Source organism: Amblyomma maculatum, chromosome 2 (assembly GCF_055883805.1).
Source record: "Amblyomma maculatum isolate TAMU_Amacu chromosome 2, ASM5588380v1, whole genome shotgun sequence".
NCBI classification, from domain to species: domain Eukaryota; kingdom Metazoa; phylum Arthropoda; class Arachnida; order Ixodida; family Ixodidae; genus Amblyomma; species Amblyomma maculatum.
This window is the reverse complement of record NC_139345.1, coordinates 6865483-6883762: the sequence shown is the minus strand read 5'-3', so window position 1 is coordinate 6883762 and position 18280 is coordinate 6865483. Positions and strand designations below refer to the sequence as shown.

At 45.0% G+C, this 18280-nt stretch overlaps 1 protein-coding gene across 1 annotated transcript in view; it reads left to right on the top strand.

The window, feature by feature from the left end:
• The window catches only part of LOC146197886 (propionyl-CoA carboxylase beta chain, mitochondrial-like), a 54306-nt gene extending 36917 nt beyond the window's left edge, over positions 1-17389 (top strand). Inside the window, exons 13-14 of the mRNA XM_084593167.1 lie at positions 2288-2486; positions 15552-17389. Of these exons, the coding sequence (XP_084449293.1) occupies positions 2288-2486; positions 15552-15673 (321 nt within the window). The 3' untranslated portion in view covers positions 15674-17389. The remainder of the gene's footprint in view (positions 1-2287; positions 2487-15551) is intronic.
• Positions 17390-18280: the final 891 nt, after the last annotated feature.

Sequence of the window (18280 nt, the reverse complement as noted above, 5' to 3'; positions counted from 1 at the left end):
CTGGCGACAGTTATTTCCAGAAGTGGCTTTTTTTTTTTCAACATTGGTTAGTCCTATTTCTTCATTTCTTTTTGTGGGGATAAGTTGCTGCTGCAGTTGGTGCTACAAGAAGAAGCATGACGCAAGACTGAGCCACATTCCGGCTTTTATGTGACAACTAAAGAGCTTTTTTGGGCCTTCTGCTGTTGACACCGTGGGGTCACACTGAGGAAATTAAACAAATTGAAGAAATTTACAGCCAGTAGTGGGATTCAAACCCGTGTTCGCGCAAATAGATCTGTTTCGCTGGCTGGTGCTACAAGCCACTGGACCATTGCTGCAGCCGAACATCCTGCATGGTAAACAGCCGGTTTCCCACGATCTCATCTGGACGGTGTCATCGTGTTCTACTTTCCATGTTCTCGCATGTAAACTGCCAGTTTGCTGTGCTGTGCTCTCATTGCTGTCATCTTTGTCTTCCTCTGTCCATTAATTTACAACGATTGCTGGGCAAGGAAACCATGGTGTCGGGCTTAGCTGTGTGTGCGTGTGCGTGTGTGCATGCACCTGCTTGGTATGCTGTTGCATACCAGTCTGCACAGTAGTACATACAGTGGCTTGCTCACAAACCTGCAGGGAATAGGAGAGTGCTAAGGGCCCTTCCACAAATGCTGCGTGAAATGTAGTGTCGATGAAATATGGAGCTAGTGTAAATGGAAAGATTGCTCTTTTCGTCTAACCAAGTGCATCAGTGGAGGCTCTGCATGCTCTCTAGTCATTTATGGAGTTCAGCTAACCATTGGCTGGGACTGTAAAGTGACGTATTAGTTTTGCAGTCTCACATGTAAGAAGTCTTAAAGTTGTCCAGCAACATAATTAGATTGTGTTGTTTTGCTTGTTTGCTACAATTGTTCAGGTACGGCGATGCTATTACTGCCGATTGCAACATGTGTATTTCGGTATCTAATGTTTTCTTGTGTACGAGAAACCAAATTGATGGCACTGATGGTGTTGGCATGCAGTAGATGGGACTTCATAGGTTATGTCACATAATATTTTATGTTAATACAATGAATCTATGCTTGCATTATGCAAAGGCACTGCAAAGCAACTGACACAGAAAGCACCAATCGAGGCACTGGTTGCTACTTGGAATCAAAGAATTCCATGACCTATATTTATGCACAGCTATCTGTGGCTACGCAGCCAAGGTTAAGCAGAAAAGAATTGAACGACCTCGGCAGTTGCTCCCCAGAGTCTCCACTATTCTAGGATGCCTGCGGCTATAGAAAAGGGAGTGGACAAGGGGCAGGCCCACGAGAAAAGCACGATAGTTGGGGGCACATGGTGACAAGGCTAATGCTCCTTCCTCTGCCCACTTCTGGTCTGTTCGTTCCTCATTTTATTTTGGCAAGGTGCAAACACGATCATAACCATGGAAGCAACATCATCAACTTTAGTGAAAACATCTTAGTGACCTGGAAACCGCGAAAAGCCACCTTCCGTGACATTATAGTGACGGTCTCGTATAAGCTGTGTCGATTGGTCCCACCCAATGTCGTCAATGGACTAGTGAGTAGGAAAGGAGATGGACCGGGAAAATAAGTGTAGAGGGCAATTTTTAGTTTACTTGTATTTTGGAATGTGTTTCCATAATAACTTCAGTTCTAGTACACTTACTCATGTAATTCTTTTTGAGCCTGCATCTGTGAGACGTAAAGAGTTGTAATGTGCTTTCTGTTGTCACTTTCAGCACAGTTTAATTTGTATTTATTGCACACAGTTGTTGTCTGCAGTGGACGGCTGTGCATTGAGGGATCTTGGTTTATGTTTTGTCAGTGGCTTTCCTATCAGTTAAGCAAAGCTGATAACGAAGTTTTTGTGAGAAAAAAATTCTCCTGTGAAATCACTTGAGTATGTTCCTCCTTACCAAATCTTACCAGCCTTGCTTGGCTTAATATTTGTTTTTTTTATTCATTTTAATCACCCTAGTACAAAAATATGCACACTTTTTTATAGTAGTATGTAAAAAATAGAATGTTTTACTAAAATTGCCAAGAGGCTGTGTATTATGCAAAGGTCCAACTGCGCTTTTTTCTGGGCGCTCACAGGTCGACCCATTTTCAGAGGCACAGAGGTGTATTTGACAGCTGGGCATTGAACTTTTGATTTCATTACTGTGAGCAAGGAACTTCAATGCTACACTTATTTTTCACCAGGAAACAAATTACTAGATAATGCATTCCTTCAAAACCAACGGATTCATCCAGTGTTGTCATCAGCTGAATGGTCCCTGGTATTTGTGCAGGCCTACGGGGGTGCCTATGATGTGATGAGTTCCAAGCATCTCCGAGGGGACACCAACTATGCCTGGCCCACGGCTGAAGTAGCGGTCATGGGAGCCAAGGGAGCCGTGGCCATTCTCTACAGGGGCAAAAAGGACGTGACTCAGTATGAGGAAGAGTACATCCGCAAGTTTGGAAACCCATTCCCGGCCGCCGTTCGAGGTGGGTGACCAATCGGAAATCACCTTCTCTGGTCTTCTGGAGAAGTAACCAAACACATTGGTGGTCACGCGGTGATGAATATCAAAGATAGGTTTGGCTAATGAGAGATCACCCATCGCATTTCGTCAATAAGGAACCATTGATGAGTCTTGTTAATGGTTCTTCGAAATCTCTTGCGGCTTGAATTATCTGGGAAAGTTAGCATTGCAGACTGCCGTAAAAGCCTGCATGTAAAGTGGACCCACATAAAATGCTGGCAGAAACGGGAAAAAGTTTTCACCCATATATGATACAAGTGAGGAAAGTGCACCAAAGTCGTTTATTTACACTGCATATCACGGCTCCCTCATAAGGCATACACACTGTGTGCTCATGTGTCTAGTGCCACCCCACTCCAAGTGTCAAACGAGAGCACACACCTTCATGTGCCTGGCTCTGGTAAGCAGCTCTTCTGCCTTACTCTGACATGCTTGATCTGAGAATTTCACACAATGAAGAAAAGAATAGCTCATATTCAACCTGGTAATTGCGGAACAATTGTGGTCCTATGGTTGTTGTAAGCCGGTATGTCACTTTCAGGTTGCGCATGGCACGAACCTGCGGGCTGCTTTTCCCATTCTTGTGAGGCAGGAGCGAGGTAGAACGGGATTCTTAAGAACCTCTTGAAGGCAATGAGCATTCCCTGGTCGGAAGCAATGCAGTCTATCTTGGTGCGGCTTAATCTTTATCCTTTTATTAGACAACTTGCTGAGGAAGCTTGTATCCTCTGCAGATATTATGCTGCTACACTTTGATGATTGTAACTAATTTTACCAGGTGGAGGCAATACGATTGCAACAAAAAAAGGCTGTATGCCATGTGCAGCTGCTCAAATTATCAAAGGAGTCAAATGCTGGGGCGTTAAGTTTGCTGCTAAATTAAAGGGGTGTACCATTTGGCTTCCAGCAAACATTGCAAGTATATTGCTGAAAGGAATGAATAAGTAAATAGTTTACTATTTTCTTTTTTTTTGTAGGGGTGTACATATATTGGGGAACTTTCGAATACGAAAATGAAGCTTTTTTTCCCATTTCATCATGTGTTTCACTTTGCTCACACCGTCTTGGAAGGCCCTCTTAGTAAAAAGGCCCCATCGCGTTTTGAGGGTGCTTCACTGCATGTTCATCGCACTTAAGCATTGCCAGGAAGCGAGCAGTGCGGTATGTACACTGTCGGGAAGGTTTGTCTTCACAAAACTGCACTGTCACATTTTGAGGATCCTTCACTGCATGCTCATCGTACTCGAGCATTGCCAGGAAACGAGCAGTGCGATGTGTACGCTGTCGGGAAGGTTTGTCTTCACAAAACTGCACTGTCACGTTTTGAGGATGCTTCACTGCACTGTCTACACGGTCAGGCATTGCGATGAAGCACGAAATCTGCGGTGTATTTGATAATTTTCGAATATGAGATTTTTTAATACGAATACAAATCGAATCACAAGCATTTTCAATTCGTATTCAAAATTTGGAATATTCACACATATAGTACAATCTTTTGTAAATGTAATGTGAACATTTTAAGAAAGCAGTAAGCTGTTTGACAGAAATGTTCCTAGGATCACTGTTGCCAATTTTTTGTGAATAATTTCCATGGGTCAATTCTTTCTTCAAGCTGGTAAATATTGTATTTACTCAAATGTAACGTGAGTTTTTTTCATGATTTTTGGCTCTCAAAGTCTACCCTTGCATTATAATTCAATCCTGCGATTCGGTTGGCCTAAAGCAGCGCCCAGGTGCGGCCATATTGAATCTGCCACCACTTGGTTTCGATTTCCGTGGTTTTGATGTTATATTGGCAACATGGGTACTAGGGAAGCCAAATCGGCCAAATCCCAATCCATTCATAGTCAAAATGTTGCGCTTTTTGTTTGTGGGCTCAGGTGCACGTTGTCCCCTTGATCACGTGCTTGTCGCATCTTTCGCAGTGGATTAGCGCATTTACTTCTGTTGTTATTGCATTTTGCACGATGGCACTATGCCATCAATGGTACGACTCTCGCTTAAAAAAGCTATTGTAATAGCAGAAGAAAACGGAAATTCTGCAGCAGCTCGACGGCTAGATGTTACTAATCTACCTTACATGGGTGGCTGATGCAGCGGGAAGTAATTTTAAAATTTGAGCCTGACTTTAAAGGCTTCTGAATAGTTTGGGAGGACGAGAGTGAAAAGGAAGACTCTGTTTCCTAGAACTGGGCCTTCGGCGACAGCGACGACGAAGGTGCGTTTTTGATTAGACTGCGATGGCTATAATGTCTATTAAAGGTACTTTTTCAAGCGATTGTCTCGCGCTACATTTGTGGTTTTAATTTTTCCCGTTGGGCAATATGGCGAAGTCGCCCTTCGCATTACATTCGCGGTCACGTTACATTCGAGCAAATATGGTACAAAGATATGCTTTTACATCTATTATGAGCGCAGTGCGCAAACTTTCACCTCTTTCATCTGTAGAGACCCATCATCATCATCGCCTGCTGCTGGTCGGAACATCTCGCGCTGTGTGCCAGGTGATTCTAAAAGTACAGACGTTCATTGAAGTGCTGTCTTACAAGTGGCGGAGGTGCGATTCATATTCCCCGCCTTTGCATTGACCCATCTACTGTTCTCCCTGGAGCTCCATTCTGGCCTTCGCTTGCGTCCATGTCCCTCAGCTATGGATAAAGGCAATGGTGCTCGCTCACCCCAGACATCTCCAGCTGCTGCTGCAGCTCCCCCTGCTTGGACCATCACCAGCCACTAACGCGATCTTTAGATCTTTGCCAGCCTTCGCGGTGAAGGTGCTGATGACTGGCTGGACAACTACAACAGTGTCAGTGCGTTTAACCGGGGGGGACACGTGTCTTGCGGACCAAAAAATCGCGAAAAAATCACTTTTTAGAAAATGTGATTTGCGAAATCAGTAGCTCTTTATCTACCTATCTGCTAAGTTTTTCATCTCTAGGGTCGGTATTTTAGTCACAATGCCAATTTATATAATCGATGTCGCCCAAATTTGGGCCGAAAACGACCCCCGAAACAACCATTTTCCGCGAGGCGTAGCTCCCATTTTGTGCGCGGCACCGTAGCCATCTTGGTCTCATTCGAAAGAGCCGCCTTTCGTCTTCAAATCGTCGCCTCTGCTGTTTACATTCGCCCATTGGTCGCATAAAAAATAGCAAAAAAGAAAACGTGGCATTTGCAATCCCATTGGCTTTCGGGGTGCACGTGACGATAAGGCGTCCCCGCATTGGTGGAGCTGGCTGACGGCGTCTGCTCGGCGCGCCCGAGCCGCGGGGAGACGGCGGAGACGTGACGCCGGCCGCGCTTGGTTCCGAACCGCGAGGTGCGTTCATGGCAAGAATTTGTGAAAAAAGTGAAAAAAATAGTTGAATAATCATCTCAAGTGATGCCCTGCCCCGGCTGTGCGCGCTCAGGCCGACGGAAATCGTGCGCCGAACGATCGTGTGTACGAGCCTGAAGTAGGCCTAGTGTGTTCCCCAGCACGGGGGACTGCTACTGCCAGCGGTCGCACCCGCCGCGACAGTGATAACGCTGGCCGCAGATGAGCAGAAAGATAAGCTCAAAACAGGAAAAGCTTGGACTCTCGCCAACTCCAGCAACGAAGCGGTAGACGGATTGTGTTCGTAACGATGACGGCAGCGCGGCGGACAGTCCGCTTGGCGATGCGGAGTTCACGATCGTCAGATCTTTGCCGAGATTGGCGAGGCGTAAAACATACGGCGGCGATATTGGCATTTAAAAAAGTGAACGGGGATAAGGAATCGCCGTCAAACTTATTCTCCAATGCGTAAACTGCGGGACGTCGTCTTCGTAGAGCTCGCCGCGCGTTTGCGCCGATCGGACCTCGTTCATAGTCCTTAGGTTGGTTGGTTTGTGGGGTTTAACGTCCCAAAGCAACTCAGGCTATGAGAGACGCCGTAGTGGAGGACTCCGGAAATTTCGACCACCTGGGGTTCTTTAACGTGCACTGACATCGCACAGCACACGGGCGCCTTGCTTTTCGCCTCCATCGAAAAGTGGCCGCCGAGGCCGGGATTCCATAGTCCTTAGGGAATTCACTTGCTTCCAGTGCAATGCAGAGCACTGGGAAGCAGCAAACAGCTCCAAATTACATTTCTTTTCCGCAATAAGCGTTCAAAAAGTGACAACTGAATGTGCTGCAACTGCAAATCAAAATGAGAGGCGACACTTGGACGTTGGAAAGCAAAGAGGCTACATTCCTGGAGGTTTATAGCCATTTTAAATTGTAAACGTGTGCATTGCACCAGTGAATGTCTAAGAGCAGAGAGGAAGCATGCTTCCTCTGCAGCTTTTCAGACTGCAGCAAAACGAAAGCAGAAGGGCAAACCCAATGCAGATTACTGTCCAGGAGCCTTCTAGGCCACAGTGGCCTGCATTTCTACAGTTTTTGTTTGATTAAATTAGTGTTTGACATTGCAATTCGTTTTTTCCATTTTTCTCAAAATGAAAATTTTGCCTACCCTTCTATTTTGCGGGTGGCATTGTGGCTCTCCTACTCGTTCGATTGTAATGATTTTTATTTTTACTGGCTCGTGAGTGTTAAAGGAACACAATAAAGCTATTATACAAGGTCTCAACTGCATGAAAAATTTTTAAACATACGAAGATGTAGAAAGGGGGTGGTTGCACTTGTGAAGCTGAAACTTAAAATTTCCACAACTTTGGCTTGTAGTAAGGCAGGAGCACAAAACTTGTTTTATTGTGTTCCTTAGACATTCAGGAACAGATCCATGTGCATTTTAGCAATTTCCCTTCAGTAGATATTTTGACAAGCTTCCCGCAAGTCTCGAACAGCAAAGTTGCTGTAACTACTCAGCAAATTTATGTAGAAGAAAACTAACAACATATTTGAAACCAGCACAAGAATTTACATAAACCCTGCAAATTTCATACTGACAGGACAAATATTAAGAAAATTTTGCTCAAGACCCATGTCCCCCCTTAACCGCTGAGATGACCCTCACAAACTGCAGAACGTCGTCTTTTACTTCGCCGACACTGTGAAAACCTGGATCCTCACTCATGAGGCAAGACATTGGTCACTGGCCGGCCTTCACAGACCAGCTCAAAAAAATTTTTGGCACTCCTGCTGATCACTCAAAACTGGCCAAGAAAAAACTCGCCGCTTATCTCCAGCAGCCAGGCGAGTCATATACTTCGTGCATTGAGGACGCTTTGGCCTTTTGCCGCCATGTAAATGCTGCTATGCTTTAGTCTGAGTGTGTTCGCCACATACATAAGGGCATTAGCACTGTCGCTTTCCATGCCTTCCCAGCACAGAATCTATCATCTATGTCGTGACATTACATCAACCTGTCAACGTCTGGACGAGCTTCAGTCATGCCGTCTCATTCAAGAGCCCAGTGATGGCAGCGCCCTCATAGATGGGAACTTGAGTTTCCTCATTCGTACCATGATACGCGAGTAGCTCTACGGTCACCCCACCCCATTATCTGGATCTCGGACTATCCAACCAGCTGCAAGAGATTTGCACAGCATCATCAAAGATGAACTGGCCACTTTCAACTGCACTGTGGCACTTGCTACATCTCCCATTGCTTCTGAGTCGCCCACCTATGCCGAGAGTGCTTCCTGCCCACCCGTCCTGATTCCTCCGACTTGTCCAGCATCCGTGTGCAGTCATGTCGTTGCCATGGCATGATATCCACCAGGGCTTCGTTCTGTTGCAGCCTGGTGCCCCTCCCGGCCTGTGTGTTACTATTGTGGGATATGTGGTCACTTTCCCTATTGTGGGATATGTGGTCACTTTCCCGTTTGTTAGATGTCCTCTTGCAGCACTGAGAATCTTGATGTGGGCACCTCAGCTTTGGAGAAGACCTCTGTCACTTCTCATCACATAGAAACGGATGGCTCTGCTATTGTTCGACGACAGCCATATTGCATTTCAGCATCAGAACGAAAAGTCTTTGAAGAGCAAGTTGCCGACATGCTTGCTCGAAATGTCATCCGGCCATCCATGAGCTCTTGGTCCTTGCCTGTTGTTCTCATTCATAAAAAAGATGGCTCAGTCCGTTTCTGAGTAGATTGCCGGGCCCTTAACAAGATCACCCGCAAGGATGTGTACCCTTTGCCTCGCATTGATGACACGTTAGACTGTCTTTAAGGCGCTGAGTATTTCTCCAGTCTCGATCTTCACTCGGGATACTGGCAAATTCCCATGCACGATGCAGACAAGGACAAAACCGCCTTTTCTACTCCTGATGGTCTCTACGAGTTTAATGTGATGCCTTTCGGACTGTGCAATGCGCCGGCCACCATTGAGCGCATTATTGACACCATGCTTTGCAGAATGAAATGGAAAACATGCTTGTGTTATCTCGACGACATCATCGTCTTCTCATCGAGCTTCACCCAGCACTTACAGCGTCTCACCGAAGTCCTCACATCCCTTGCCCAGGCGGGACTTCGGCTCGATACCAAGAAAGGTCACTTTGCTAGTAAGACCATCAAAGTACTCAGCCATGTCGTAAGTGAGGCGTTAATCCAGCCTGATCCCGATAAAATTGAAGCTGTCGTTAACTTTGCTTGGCCTCAACGTCAGAAAGATCTTCGCAGCTTCCTTGGCTTGGCGTCCTAATTCCACTGTTTTATTTAGAACTTTACCTCTATTGCGGCCCCGTTACACAAACTCTCGACTTCCCAAGCACTTTACGACTGGTCCACCGAATGTGAAAATGCCTTCCAAGCTCTCAAGCAGGCACTCACTTCCACTCCTGTGCTTTGCTATTTTGACATGGACGCGCCCACCATACTTCACACTGACGCCAGTGGCCACGTCATAGGTGCGGTTCTCTTGCAACGTAACTCCGTATCTGAAGAGCAAGTCACCACATACGCCAGCCGTACGCTTACTGCAGCTGAGCGTAACTACACTATTACGGAGCAAGAGTGTCTCACCGTTATTTGGTCGATTAAAAAAATGTTGACTTTATTTGTATAACCGCCACTTCACCATTGTAACAGATCATTACGTGCTCTGTTGGCTGTCATCGCCAAGAACTTATCCGGTCGCCTGGGTCGCTGGGTGCTATGTCTTCAAGAGTACACCTTTACCATCACCTATAAATCTGACCAAAAACACCTCGACACTGACACCCTATCTCGCTGCCCATTGCTTCCTGCTCCCGCGGCTCCACCTACGGCCTCCTCTTCCTCCTGCCACGCGAGTCAGCCTTCTGCTGGCCACCTGAATGTTACACCCATCACTATGGCTCCACTCGAGATCAATGCTGATTTCCCATCCCTGCAGCTGACTGGCCCCTACTGCCGCAGAATCATCGCTCACCTCTGTGGCGAATCAGTAGTACCAAACAGCCGCTTGCGCTGTCAGCTTCGTCGGTTCCAATTTCAACATGGAACACTCTGCAGTGATGTTTATCACCCTATGGGTCAACGCTGAGTGCCCGTTGTACCTCGCTCTCTTCATCTTAAAATTTTGGAGGCTTACCACAATGACGCCACTGCTGGTCATTTAGGCCACCATAAAACTTGCGACCGTATTAAGAGCTGCTACTTTTGGCCTGGACTTTCCGGCAGCGTCGCCAAATACAATTCATTCTGTCCGTCTTGCCAGCATCACAAGCATTCAACATCTCTTCCTTCTGGCCTACTGCAACCTCTACCTTACCCATCTGTACCTTTTGACACGGGCGCCATTGACTTGTTTAGTCCTCTTCCCTACACGTCAGACGGCAATTGTTGGGTCGTCACTGCCATAGACCATCTGACGCGGTATGCTGAAAATGCCCCTCTTCGCTCCGATGCCGCCTCTGAAGTTGCCTATTTTTTTACGTGCAATAGTCTTGCGCCATGGATCTCCCCTTATTCTTATTAGTAACCGTGGAGGGACATTTCTTTCTTAAATCTTTGAGAAAGTACTGCTGCCAACACCGTCCATAAGACGTCCTCTAGCTACCACCCTCAGTCCAACAGACTCGAGCGTTTTCACCCCACGTTGTCCGACATGATATCCATGTACATCGCTCCTGACCGCCGGAACTGGACAACGTTTTACCCTTCATCTCCTACGCCTACATTTCCGCCATTCAGCACACTACTGGTTATAGCCCTTTCTTTTTAGTTTATGGCCGTCAACCATCCACAGTATTCAATACTATCTCCTTCTCTGCTCCCGCGTCTCCGTCTGCATCTCTGAGTGCGCAGTTGTCTACTCGTATGGCCCACTGTCGCCACTTGCCCATTTGAACACTGAAGTTACCCAACAAGAACGCTAAAGGTGGAGTCACACTGCGGAAACAGTTGGTCAACTCTGTCCGTCAACAGCGTGTTGGCGCAGTGTTGGCGACCCTGTCACATCGCGCCAACACGAACTATTGGGAAACATGTCGTTGTCGCCCTCCAACAGCTGCCGCGAACTTGTTCTCCTACAGTTGGGCGACACCGTGTCACACCGCGGAAACTTGCTGCTCGTTGAGTCGCTGATGTCAGGAGCCGCCCATTTTGCTACTATTTCGCCCAAATTCATGCGCTATACACGTGCCTGCGAAAAATTTAATAGACAAAGAGTCTGTCCCAATTACGCTGAGCTTGCTTTAATGATGAACGAGGGCACTGTTATTGTGGGACCCTCGGTTCGGCTCTCACTGTGGTCGATCTCCTCAGGTCCCGTCCTGAGAAATGATGAGCAGTTTGGAGGAATGGGCAGAGGCTTACGGCAGAGAAGACATTACATGAGATTTATCTACATACTTACAGGAGTACAGGAAAGTCACATGAGAGGCATTTGTGAGGCCTCGACCGTGAGAACACGAATCCGACAGACCACCACCATGGCTTGCAACACAACACGAGTGGAATTCCTCGTCCGGACGACGAGTCGGCGTTCTGACCGCACAACCATACAGCTCGCCCACGCGAGCTTCGCTGATTCGATCACGTCATACGCCTTATTAATAATTAACGACTCGATTACAAATACACTTCTTCATTTCACACACGCACGTTCGCACACAGTTTTCAAACATCCGCTCTCTGTGCTGACGCACCACTCACTCCTTCGCCCATTTCTTCACGTGCCCGCTCTCATTGTCGACGCACCACGCACTGCTGCTCGGTGTCCCGTGATCGCACTCTCTCGCATCAAAGCATGGACGCTGTATTTGCTGCGCGCTAGGCCCATTCCACAAAGAAAACACCACTACCAAAACAAGGTAAACACGGATGGCACGGCGCCAGCCACCGCGGCGCCGAATCGTCGGAGGGACGCTGCAGATGGGGGTTGTCAGTTTACATGTTCTCAGGCACACACACGGGACGCTCACGTTTGGTTCAAGGTTCACACAGCCGCCGCCAAGGCGGGAATTCCCGGCGCAATAAGTCAGCCGACGACGTTACGGCTGGCAGGCAAGCGCATATCATCGCCACCTGCGGGAGGCGCCGTTGCCGAAGCTCCGTGCCCTTGCCAACGGGTGAATGCGCTGCCTGCAAGACGCCACAACGTGGGAAATGGTTTGCATGGAAACTCTGCAAAAAAAGAAAACCGTATCTGCAAGTAGGAAATTCGCAGGAATGAGTCAATCAGCTCAAATATGAGTACTTTGGTTGGTCTGTTGTTGTCCGGAAATTCGCCCGGCCAGCGAACAGGCCGAACAGCGTTGACGGACACTGTTTCCTGCTTGTTTTGGTTGCCAAACACTGTCACACCGAGGTAACACTGCAGCAACCTGTTTGGCTTCCCGACTGTTCGTGCGGTGTGACATGCTGTTGGGGAACAAGTTGGTTCGGAAACTTGTTGACGGCTTGTTTGGCGAACTTGTTCGGTTGATGTCGCTGTTGTGTTTCCGCAGTGTGACTCCGCCTTAAGCCCAGTGTGACAAACACCACTGAACTCCCTCCTTTCACCCGGTGAGGTTCTCTTGTGGATACCAACCCGCACTCCTGGCCTGTGCGAGAAATTCCTTCATCACTATATTGGCCCTTACGGAGTGCTACAACAAACTTCTCCGGTGAACTGTCACATTGTTCCCTTGCACTGTTGCCTGAAGAGGTCATCCACGTCTCGCGCATGAAGCCCTGTTCCTGCCATGCCTCTTGCCTGTAACTTCGTCCAGATTTTTTTCTTCTTGAATAAGTCTTGGTCACTGTGAAAGTTGTTACTCTCGACCAGAGGTTGGCAGAGGTGCACCGCTCTCAGATGGCTAGCCACATGTTTGTGATCGTTGCCTCTGCTGGTTTTGCTCTAGCCTGAATATCTCTGCAGCGTTTATTTTTACTGGGTTTAGTAATAATATCAGTCGCAGTAGGGAAAAACAAAACAAGGAATGGCTCGTAAGGCTGGCATTTGGCACATGCTAGCAATGGTAGTTTGATTCATACTTTTCTCACAAGCCCTTCTAGTACGGCAACAGATTGTTCAGTCTACTAGTAAACAAAAAGCAGCATGACGGCACAGTGCTAAATCAAAAAGTGCACGGTCGGTAGTACTCGGACCGTGAACACTGATGGCTGCGAGACATGCTGTGCTGCTTGATATTTTGCTCACCTGTCACGTGCATCCTTCACGATGCTGCAGAACTGATACTGATGTTTGCTGCTCTGTGGCACAAACGCTGGAAAGTATTCCGCCATAAGGTCTCTTGATGTTCCTTACATTTTGCATAGAATAACAGCAAAAAAAAAAGAACACGCATGTCAAGCTCATACTTCTGACTCAGTCTGGACTGTGTTTCACTGATATCCTCTGCAATATGGGCACCAACTGTTGTTTAGAAGGGAGCAGGTTCATAAAGGAATTAAAAAAAAAAAAATTCACATAGGTGCTTATTTGGGCTTGGCAATCGGCCTAAATTATTCTCCTTCATGCAGGCATAGTAAAAACAACTTGGAGATGTGTACAAAGGGCAGGAACACTAATGCAGATTAAAGATACCTTCCTTATCGCCTGCATTTTTTTTTTTGCATCATTTTTCTTTTATTTGATGCTTTCTGCAGCGTCGTCTGATAACAGATTTTTGCAAAGGGCGCGCTAATCAGCTCATCGATGCAAAAGGTTTTTTAGCCGTGTGGGCGAATATTCACGTCATTGTGCATGAATCGAATATCGGATCAGTGAAAAGAAAAAAAAAAAAAAGAAAATGAAAAACAACATAATGTTCTCATTGTTTCAGAATTCACATCATATTTGCAAATAAAATAAGACAAAGATTGCACAGAACTGTATACCCAAATGTAAAACCCAGTATAAATATTAAGTAGGATTCTAGTATAGTAAAACCTCGTTACAAGAGACACTCAAGGGACCCGAAAAAGTTGTCTCTTGTAACCAAAAATTTGAAAAGCACTGTGTTGATCAGTTTACTGGGCATCAGCATATAAATTCATTCACACGCATTAACAGGAAATTGTTCAGGAAAGCTTAAAGAAGTTATTCATACTAGTATGTATTTTTTTTAGTGCAGAGTGTATTCCTTCCCAAATTCTGGAGGTAAAACACTTCACTTTGCAAGCCTTCCAGTTGCTCTAATACCTTTGCTCTTACATGCTCATCACCCTCACATGCTGACACTTTTCCTCTAAAATGGCTTTGTATTCATCCTCTATGGCACATGTGTAATTTACTTGTGCACGCGAGAATTGCATAGTCTAAGCTCTTCGGGAGCACACAGGATCCACATCCACAGATACGAATTTCTCAAAAGATTCTTGTACCTGATCAGTCTCTCGGATGCTCGCCCAAGCTTCATCTTCAAGGAAGCTTTCCACAGTATCTATATATAGGCCCTCTTACATCATGTCACAACATTTAAAGCCTGCTTGTCTGTAACGGTTTTTCACAGCTTCACTTCTCAGGCCATTCCAAATACCTGAAAACACCTGAACAGCAAACTTCGCATCAATTACTATTGTACAGCCTTGTTGCCTGTTGAGCAACAGGTGTTCGACCAACCTTGTTTTGTACAGCAACTTGACAGAGTGCATAATGCCTTTGTCTATTGTTTGAAGGTAGGGTGCAGAATTGGAGGGAAAAAATAACTTTGGTGGCTTTGAGCACGAGAACTTTGGTGCTGCAAGAAGCATTGTCCACAAAGAGAAACACATCAGGATTCTGAGCTTTCATCTTGTAATCAAATTTTAACAGCGAGAGTTAAAAATGAATGTCATTCATGCATTTTGATTTGCTTCGTAAGTGGCAGTAATGCGATGCCAGTGGCTGCAACAACGGGGTCGTTTTGACTTTCCAATCACGGGGAAGCACTCCTTCTCAGTTCCTGATATATACAATAAAAAGGATGCTGATATGGAACAGACTTTAGCTAAGGGAATCTGAAGTACATCATGTACGAGTTGTTACACTTCAGCTGCATTGCACGAGCCCACTTGGGTTGTGTCTCTTCTAAATAGTGAAGAATTTACTCCAGGGACCTGCAAAAGTTGTCCTTATTAACCGAGTGTCTCTTGTAACCATGTTTCTTGTATGCAAGGTTGTTAACATGGCAGACATAGGAAAACCAACCAAACCATTTTCAAATGTCTCTTATAACTGAGTGTCTCTTGTAGCAGTATCTCTTGTAACGAGATTTAACTGTATCCAGTTTTTTTTGTATGTGAAGCGCCTGAATAAAACCAGGTGGCACGGTCATATCGCTGCTGAATATGGTTAACTCTCGTTAATTCAGCCTTGAAGTGACCAGGATAAATGTCTGAATACTATTGTGCAAGTTGTTTGGAACAAGTACTGTGGTGTAAGGCTTAGTTTCATAAATAAACTGAATGCTCCAAACAAATTGTAACTGAAAATTTTGAGCTGTTAAGCACAACAAGCGGATATTTCTGACCCTGTATTTTATGCATGATAGTCTTAGTAGCTTATGCGTCATAATACCTAACACAGCACATGCATACACACACTCCTTAAAAACGAGTTGTTGTTAATGTATGTAGGGACTTTTCACGAAACATCGGCACAAAAGCTTAGAGGCATTTCTTGGAATGTTTTAATTGCCTATGCGGATTAATTTGATTGCAGGTTTCGTTGATGACATCATTGAACCACACATGACTCGGAAGAAGATCTGCAAGGACCTTGATCTGTTACAAACCAAGAAGCTAAAGAACCCAAAGAAGAAGCATGGCAACATTCCTTTATGATTCCTGTTCGATTCTTCTTTGCTGTCAGCTGCTGTTCTTACGATACACCACCATGCATTTCCTTGCATTTGCACGTGCATTTACCTCTGTCAAAATTTCCTTGCAGAAGTAGAAAGCCCCAAGGCATTTCTGATGTTGCATCTTTTGGTTGTGTTCAGTGCTTTGTCTATGAAGTGCTTTTGTAGCTGCACTTACTGTCGCCATGCAAGAATGGAAGAAATATGTGCATGTGCTGAGAAATGGTCAAAGAAATGGTCTGTGATGGAACTTTTTTTACTGTGGTGTTATTGCCATGAGGACCTTTTTCAAGGAAAGTCAGGAGTGCACTTGTGGTGTAGTGATCAATTTTGAGTGTAGGGTCTAATAGATCTTTTCTGAAAACGTGTGCTTTTCCTAAGGCTCGTTTGCGTTGCACTTGGAATAGAAAATTGATACTACTACTGGATTGCACGTACTGTGAAACTGGCTCAGGGGCTTCTTTAGAGCATTTGTGCCATAGACCTTGTCATTTTCACCACACCTTGTCAGAGACATTTCCAACCTGGTTTTTGAGTGGGTGACTGGTTTTTATGTTGTAAGCGTTGGTGGTACATTTCCGTGACAGTTAACTTGTAAAGTATGCATGATTTGTTTTTAAAAGCAAACCAAGTGAGATTTACACAGGTTGCTGTGTTGTGGAGAATGTGAAAAAGTATGCTTGGCAGGTACCATGTTATGGTGTTATGAAATTTGTGCAAGAGCTACATTAAGCGAGCAGCTTATGGGCGTGCAATTTACATTCAACCTGCAACTTTTCCCATGCCTTTTTTTGTAATACTCTAAATTGCTCAAACTTTTTTTTCGGCCACACAGTCATTTACAAAGCATGAATCTCGCTTCTTTGGTTTCGCTGAGAAATTGCATTTTATATTTTTTCCAAAATTTATGCTTTCCACATGGGTTGTCACAATGCCAGGGTTTTAATTGCTGTCCCTGATAAACTTTAATTTGTAAAAGAATTTTCTCTGTGTGCTTAATATACTTCATGCTTGTTTTTATCAGCCTTTTCTTTTTCTGTGTATTGTCACTTCTACTCAACTTTCAAAACTGTTTTTATATATATCAGTTTTGCACGTTGCCGTGATGCTGTCAGTAATTATAAAGGGCATCAGTATTTGAAATGGCACCTGCAATTGTTGACTGAATGGGTATCTTTGGATGGCAAGAACAGCAGGACCATAAATGGAATGCATTTAGTGTTGAACCTCTCAGTGACGATAAAAATGTACCTTATTTGTGCTGAGGAAAATGGACATTGATTTAATGAGGTTAATTGTTTATTTTTGGGTCATTTGTTTAATTTTTATAGTACTACTACTACTAATTTTGTCAGCACAAGGTCCACATTCGAACTGTTCTCTATGTCTATGTTCTGACAAATAGGAAACAATGAAATTATATTTTTCTTCTATGGAAGCATCCAACTTTCCAGCTTTTTTATTCATGAGTGTGATGAAATGTCTTTTTATTTGAATCACTTGTTATTGGCTACAATTGCAAACTTTATTGTGGAACTTTTCGAGTGCTCACAGTCATACATGAACTTTTGTTTTCAGTGTTCATCACTGAGTATCAAATAACCACCTCTGCTACATTTTCATTCTTCCCACACTTGACCACAAAATTGCATCATACCTATCACACCATCTTTGTTAATAAACTACTTTTCGGAGCTAATTACACCACTTTATCAAATCACAAAAGCCGTACGCTATCATGATTTCAAGTTGGCCAGCAATGAGCATGAAAGGGCTGTGCAAAAATGCTGTTTGTCAACTTGCATATGTTTGCCTTTTGTGGCTCCTGCAGCAGTGTATGTCTTCTTAGGAGTACCACATGTTCTGACCTCTCTTTGGTATCCTCTTGCACATCCCTGACATCCGGTCTGATGCAATGGTGTGAGGGAATTATAAGTTCTCACTGGTTATTTAAGAAACTTGCAGGCACAAGACCTAGTTTTGAATACGACCACTTAAGTTTGGTTAGTGCTTAAAAGGAGATGCAGATCTTGAAGCATTTTTGTGATTTTTGGGAAAAACTGAATGAAACTTCAGTTTTACATGATAGTGCTTAAAAGGAGATGCAGGTCTTGAAGCATGTTTGTGATTTTTGGGACAAAATGAAACTTCAGTTTTACATGATTGAGGTTGAGAAGAATGGAGTTGGAATCCGGTGCTGAAGAATGGAGTTTAAGCAGAAGAGCTACGATTGTAAAGAAGGTGCAGTGGAGAGACACCGGTTGTTGACTGTGTAACAGTATTGTATGCATACGTTCCATATGGAAGGATGAGATCTCAATCGTAGTGGTTGGTGAGAAGTACTTACAAAGCATGTTGCCAAGGGCACGGTTAAATCTTGCGGTGAACCTGTTAGTCTGCACGTGATAGGTAGTGCAGGTTCGATGAATTATGGGCTTTTATGTCAGATAAAGAGATGCATCTTCTGTTACTGAGTAGTTCACGAGGTGTGCCGTGGCAAAGGACGAGTTGCTGCTAAATGAAGGAGGTTATGTCTGATGCTGTGGAAGATTGAAGGGCAGCAGATTCTGCATACCTCGCTTCCATTATT